The 7,346-nt window shown below is 38.6% G+C and overlaps 1 protein-coding gene across 1 annotated transcript; it reads left to right on the plus strand.

Annotated features, from left to right (window-relative positions):
* Positions 1-3,670: 3,670 nt before the first annotated feature.
* Positions 3,671-4,207, plus strand: LOC139844988 (uncharacterized). The gene is made up of 2 exons (XM_071835235.1): positions 3,671-3,864; positions 3,949-4,207. The coding sequence occupies exons 1-2, from the start codon at positions 3,671-3,673 to the stop codon at positions 4,205-4,207; spliced, it is 453 nt and encodes a 150-aa protein (XP_071691336.1).
* Positions 4,208-7,346: the final 3,139 nt, after the last annotated feature.

Raw genomic sequence — 7,346 nt, forward strand, 5'->3', positions numbered from 1 at the left:
GGATGTAGTATTGTAAACTATTATATACAGTGATTGTCTATACGTAGAAATCATCAGACGTAGAAAATCTTGGATTTATATATATTCATTTATGGTGTGCCTTTTCAAAAGAATGCAATGTTTACAAAACGTATCATAAAGAGGTCAAAACCTCACTATGAAATCGATGAATGATGTATTCATCCAAATGGATGTGGACGGGTCATCACAATGGGATCTGGGTGTTGGGTGGTTTTTGGGTTGGTTACGGTGCTTCTGGCGTTGTTTGAGTCTTATGGGTTGCTCGCCATTTCTCTTCATCTCCGATGTTCATTACCGGTTTCTCTCCTATGGTGGTGGTAGGCGGCGAATTCCACCAGAATTCTACTCTCATCATGGTAAGTTCCGATTTTGTTTTGAGGTTTTGGACTGATTTGGTGGGTTTGTGGTAGGTGTTTTTTGTGTGTGTTGAAACCATGCAACTTTCGGTGGCCGAACTCCGCCAGTAACCACTGTTGGCGGATGACGACTGTTAGTGGCCGTTTGCCACTTTTGACCGGCGTCTACTTTGGGTGGTTGTGGGTAAACATGGTGGTTGTTAGACGGCTGTGAGAGGCTGCCGATGAGAGTTGATGTTGTTGGCGGCCTTTCGTAGTTTTCTGGAGCCATTTGGCAGTTGGTTTCTGCTGGTGGTTGCTGGTGGCTGCTGGCGGTCGCCGGCGGGAGCCGGCTACTAGTTTCTGGCTTCTGGTGGTTGTAGGTTTGTAAAAGTCCTCTGAAAATTCGGCGTTGATGGCCTGGTCTCTTTTGGTTTGACTTCGTGTTTTGCTATGTTCGATTGTTGTTCCGATGTTGTGTTCATACCTTTCCCATAGTCGAGTCTATTCGGGTGGACTCGATGTCGTTGCCAACGTGTGTTGATTTAGTTAACCTCGGAAAGTTGATGTATTTTGAAGTAGTTCTCTCGGGGTCCTTTTTTCCGCTCGAACGGGGGTTTGATCTTATTCGACGGGCTTGTGGTTCTCTGTTTTCGGAGTTCTTAGAGGTTTTTCGGGTACGAGAGGTTACTTTGATTTGCAGGCTTCGAGTTAGGTGCTGCTAGAGTGCCCGACGTTCATTTTAGTGTACGGCTTTTGAGTTGTGGTATTTGCGGCGTTAGATACGAGCCCGGTTTTATGTAATGTTTAGATTTAGGTTTGATGGGTTGTACGAATGTATTGTTTCTTTTAATTTCATTTTCAACATTTTCAATGTGCTCGCTCTCTTTCAATGTTAACGTCCAATGTGTAGGACGATCAGAGCGAGGCCTTCCAATTGTAATCGTTTGTGTACTCCACCGGATCATTACGATCTTTATATTTATATATTAATATTTTCGCCGGAAAAAAAACGAAAGCGTTAATATTTGCATGGTGTTAGAAGTTATATTTAATCAGTTTTTAAAACTTCAATTTTATACTTAAAGTTTAGTTTGATTAGCTATTAGAAATCAATATTTAACGTAATACTAAGTATGTATTTTATCAATTCAGATTTTGATACGATATTAATTTATAATCTTCATCTTTTAATATATAATTAATTACACCAATGGTCCCTGTGATTTTGGTTTAATTACAGTTACGACTTTACATGGTGACTCGTGGGGTCACGGGACCCCGCTACTTTGAAAATTATTAGTAGAAAATACCATGTACATTGTATAGGACACCACTAAAATTAACTGGAGGACCCCATAACTTTTTCGAATTTATAGTTTTTCCTTTAAAATATATAGGACATCACTATATTTAATTACTCAGATCCAATATATTTTCCGAACTTGCAGTCTTTTGAAAGTAAACAACCACTAAAATAACATTCAAATATAATTAGGACTGAAAAAAATTTTAAGGACCTCATTGAGTTTGTATCCTGGAATCGCCACTGTTTAATTACGTCTCTAGTCCCTAACTCTTAAAAATTATATGCTTCGTCCCTGTGGTTTTAAGTCCAAACGGAGGTGGTCCCTGTGGTCTTGGTTAAATTACGTCCCTAGTCCCTAACTCTTAATAATTATATGCTTTGTCCCTTTGGTTTTAAATTCAAACGGCGGTGGTTCTTTTTTAAACTTCCTTCAATCGTCTTTGTTACATGGAAACACGTGATGATCACATGATGTCTAAAAAGGTAATTTAAACACGTACTCTTTGGCTCATAAACACTATATACCGAATAAAATCCCCAACGTCATTTTCTAGGGTTCCATTGTTACTTATCGAGTTCCACTCGATACAAGCTTTATGGTTCAATTCGGTTAGGGTTTATCCAATTCAGCGATCATTAAGGTAATTAATCTGTTACGAATTACGATGAGGTGTTATTGCGGAAGTCATGCCATTATTCTAACGTCTTCAATGAGGTGTATTGTTGTTTGTAATCACCTAGAATTCGTTGAAGTGCTTTCTGTTTTGCATAATATGCCTTATAATTACTTTGACTGCATACTTTTTCTCTAACTCTTGTTTTAATGCTTGTGTTGGTATGTCTGGATTGCCCTCAATTTGTTGCATAATCTCATTTGCCAAATAAACATATGAACATTGCTTGATAACTCTGATTGATCACACTTATGTTTATCACAGTATGTTTTAATCTTTCATGTTTCATCAACTTGTAACTTGCTAGCGTGTAACACCCAAGGACATTTGAATCTTCCATGTTTCACCAACTTGTAACTTCCATGTTTCTGAACCACCGCCGTTTGGACTTAAAACCACAGGGACGAAGCAATTAATTTTTAAGAGTTATGGACTAGCGACGTAATTTAACCAAGACCACAGAGACCACTGCCGTTTTGACTTAAAACCACGGGGACGAGGCATATAGTTTTCAAGAGTTAGGGACTACCGACGTAATTTAACCAAAATCACACGGACCACCGCCGTTTGGACTTAAAACTACAGGGACGAAGCATATAATTTTTAAGAGTTAGCGACTAGCGACGTAATTTAACCAAAACCACAGGGACCATCAGTGTAATTAACTCTTTAATATAATAGAGTTTGGCACAAAATCTCCAACATTTATATGTAAAATCTACTACTCCATTATATAATATCATGAATAATTATATATTAACACAAGTTTCTTGATTTAAAATTTAAATAATATTATTTCAAAATAAATAAACACGAATTAATATCAATGAAATTAAAATAAAGAGACTTTAATAGTAGCAAACACATATACATGTTATCTATCTAATTTATATATATATATATATATATATATATATATATATATATATATATATATATATATATATATATATATATATATATATATATATATATATATATATACATAAGTGACATAATTTTATTACTAAGAACACTCGGTGTCCACGGATTTTTTTTCCGTCGGTCATATTCGACGTCGGGATCGACTGTCGGTCGATACCGGCACACCGTCGGTTTCGGCGTCGGTTTCACAAAGTCGGGGTACCGAAGGTGTCTAATCTGACCGTTGTGATTTTGAATTTAAAACCGTTTAACGACTAATTTTCCTTTTTCCTCTTTTTTTCTTTTTTCTTGACTTTTTCCTCTGAAGATTACACACCTTCATTCATTTTTTTTTTCTCACCACTTTCATTATATATTCTCCCTTCCATCCAATATCAAACTATCTTTGTTTTTAATTTTTAATAACAATGTCGCTTTCGAGTTCTTCAGACGATTTTACAAACTATACGCTCGACATTTTAAACGGGGTTAATTCTTCTAGCAATGATGGTGAAAATACTCATTGTTACATACGTCGTGATCATTATGGTACACATGATCGTTTGATAGACGATTATTTTGATGAAGGTTGCAAATATACAGATGAAAATTTCAAACTACGGTTTTGAATGCGGCGACGTGTTTTTCTAAGAATTATGGATGATATTCTAAGCTACTCCGCAAATCCATTACCACCATATTTTAGATGGTTTCCGATGAGACTATATTCGCGTGGCAAATGGAGTATTAGTACGCATTTGAAAGTTAATGTCGCACTACGTCAGCTAACATACGGTTATGCTTCGGATGCTTTGGATGAGTATTTGCAAATGTCAGAACGTGTTTCCTGGGAGTCTCTCCCCAACTTTAGAAAATGCGTCATTGTTTTGTATGCAAATGAATACCTAAGAGAGCCAACGAGGCATGACAATGAACGATTATACGCGGTAGCGCGACTGGTGTAGAGATTCATGGTTTCTCGGGAATGATGGGTAGCATAGATTGTATGCATGTAAGACCCAAATATTTATTGTACATAATGTATTTAAGGTGTACGATGTGTGAATGGAGTATGCACAGCATGTAGGTGTTGCTTGCTCGACCGTCGAAGAATACTGGACGTTGTTTGAGGTACAAGGTGTGTACGTACCTTTTCAACCCCAAATAAAGTTTGAGTTGATGTTTCAAAGCCTTACCATTGGATAGAATATCTTATTACGTTTCCAACGATATTTGATTCATCGAAAACGGAGTTACGGTCGAAAAGTTATGGCCAAAACAAGTTGCTGAAACCTGTTTTGGGCTCGACCACAATTTCCAGTTATTTGGAGCGGCGCTCCACCTTCTGGAGCGGCGCGCCGATTGCTGCAGAGGCAATTTTCAGCCTTTTTAAAAGGTTTAAATAAGGGGTACTTTGGTCTTTTCAATTAGGGTCGGTTTGGGGTCATCAAGACTGACCTAGAACTCCATTGGAGCTCATTTCTCACTCATCAAACACTCTCATCCTCAAACCCTAGAGAGAGATTGAGTTCTAGTGAGAGAGAACTCCATTTGGAGAAGAAGGAGGTTGTTTCGGGTCAAACCTCAAGCATTAAAGTTGTTCTACTCGTCAACGGCATCATTTTGGCGGTATTGGTAAGTTCTAACTCCGAATTTCATTGTTGATTTTGCTATTCAAAGTTAGGGTTTGAAATTGATTTGTTGATAAACCCATTTAGACTCATGAAGTGGGTTTAGTGATGCTAGTAATCGGGTTTATTGTTAGTGTTGGTGGATTTTGGGTTGGTGAACAAATTGGTTATGTTTAGGACTTAAAATTGAGTTTAATCACTTAAGTTAGTGATTATGGAAGTATTGAAACCCATTTAAGGTTATTTGGTTGACTAATTGTGACTTTGGGTCAAATTAGGGTTTGGTGGTGATTATGACCCATTTGGCGATTTAATGAGGTTTATAAACTTAAAATGGATTAAGTTGAAGTATTAAACCGAGTTAAATGTGTTTTGGTGTTAAAACTTGTAAATGGTGAGATTTTGACTTAATGGGTCAAAACTAGGGTTTTAGTGTCAAAATGGGTATGACGCGTATTTAACACTTGAGTTCGGGTTTAATTGGCGTATTAGGACCATTCTCACTTGTGTTAGTGATTATTGGTTAGTTTTGGGCACGGTTTGTGCTTGGAAGTGCATTTGGGTCGAAATTGCACTAAGTGACGAATTGGGTTGATTTGTAAATCCACTCTAAGTGTATTGTTGTAATTGTGATAATGGAATAGGTACTTTCCATTGGCGAGTTGCGGATTACTTGGAAGCATTCTTCAAGACTTCAAGGTGAGTGATAATATCCTATGTGCATATGTATGTGTAGGATGGGTGCGGGTCGGGTGAAGTGATTCTCGGCTATAGAGCTCACTTCACATATAGATGGATTTGATGGACTTTTGTATGAGTCCAATTGGCACGGTTGTACGTTTTGGTTGACCATATTTGGCGAAGTACGCGTTCGCGTGTACATTATCACACGTGGTTGTGATGTGGTTGATATAACCCCAATGGCGAAGGGTATAATATTGAGAAGTGAATCGCGTGTGTATTCGGATTCACGATGACGCGTGTGGTTTCGGTCATCTTATTGTATTGTGGAAATGAATCTCGTGTAGTTCGGATTCATGGTGACTCGTGTAGTTCGGTCATCTTATTGAGGTAGTAATCTCGTGTGGTTTCGGATTACTAAGGCTCGTGTAGTTCGGCCAACCTCGATGTTGTGAAGATAGTAATCTCGTGTGGTTTCGGATTACTAAGGCTCGTGTAGTTCGGCCAATCTTCATTGTGGTATTTGGTTCTCGATATTGGGTTAAGGTGTTAACCTTGTTCGTTTATATTGTTATATATTAATGTATTGTTGTGTTGTAGCTAACCCTCCGGGTGTAGCTATTTGGCGTTGTTCACATCGTCGTTGGTGAACTTATATTGTTGTTGTATCTTTAGCTCGTTGCTTAGAGATCGTACGGTATGCTTAGTGTAGTGCCTTATATGGATGCCTCGGTATGCGGTATTTGTTATTTTGTGGCGTGTCCATTTTATACATATATATGTATGTAGTATATTATCATTCACTAAGCGTTAGCTTACCCTCTCGTTGTTGACTCTTTTTATAGATTGCATGCGGATGGTGGCTCGGGTAAGCGCGAGGATTAGAGGACTTGCATAGTTTGCGTAGAAGGCTTGCTTTTGGATTTATTAGGATTGGGTAGCGTATCCCCAATCGCCATGCTCGGCTTTGTTTTGTATTAAAAGTCTTATGGTCGAAAATTGTATTTTGATACTTAAAGGGTAATTTGGGTCGATGTGGGCCCCGCTTCGTAAACATAATTTTATTAATAGAACGTGCTAGTTTTTATATATAGAACATGGGGTTAAAAGCGTTACGCCTAAATATGTTGGGAACTAGTCAAACATTTTCGCGTTTAAAGACTTTCCGGACAGACAGGTTTGGCGCGCCGCGCACCCCTGGTGGCTCGCCGCGCCAGGTGGCAGTTCAGCAATTTTTTTTTTTGTAATTTTACACGGTTTAATCGCGGGTTGGTTTGGGTTGTTACAAGTGGTATCAGAGCATGGTCTAAGGGATTTTGGTGACTTGAGATAGGTGCCTAGACTTAGACTTGTGTGTGCTTAAATTGTTGCGGGACTTGTAGGATTACGGGTCGGAATGGGTTTGGTTAGTGCCTTGGCTATAGGTTGACTAACGTGTATATTAGTAATGCGGATATTATTAATATGTTGTTGTGTTGTGATAATAATTCTCGCGTGTGTTTGTACCGCGTAGAATTTTGGTTGTGTTTGTGTATATCATCGAGCGAGACGGTCGTTGTACTAACGAGTCGATGCGGCATGTGTGCGTAATAAGAACTTGCAAACCTTATTACGGGTACAAATCGTGTCTAACAAGTGATGTACGATGAGTGTTTAGCAAGATGGGGCTGTGTCGTGCGTAAGGTTTTACACGTTCGTGGACTAATCGTTTTGCATTCTTTAGAATGACGACGCGAAACGAGACCGAGGCGAATGACGTGGAGTTTAACGCTAGGGTTGCGGCCGCCGTTGT

This window comes from Rutidosis leptorrhynchoides, chromosome 1 (genome assembly GCF_046630445.1).
Source record: "Rutidosis leptorrhynchoides isolate AG116_Rl617_1_P2 chromosome 1, CSIRO_AGI_Rlap_v1, whole genome shotgun sequence".
Taxonomy (NCBI): Eukaryota; Viridiplantae; Streptophyta; class Magnoliopsida; order Asterales; family Asteraceae; genus Rutidosis; species Rutidosis leptorrhynchoides.

What these genes read in the sequence shown, in the direction of transcription:
- LOC139844988 (XM_071835235.1), top strand. Translation starts at nt 3,671, where the DNA reads ATGTCGCTTTCGAGTTCTTCAGACGATTTTACAAACTATACGCTCGAC. An exon ending in GATGAAAATTTCAAACTACG is followed by an intron (nt 3,865 to 3,948) that starts GTTTTGAATGCG and finishes ACCATATTTTAG; the next exon opens with ATGGTTTCCGATGAGACTAT.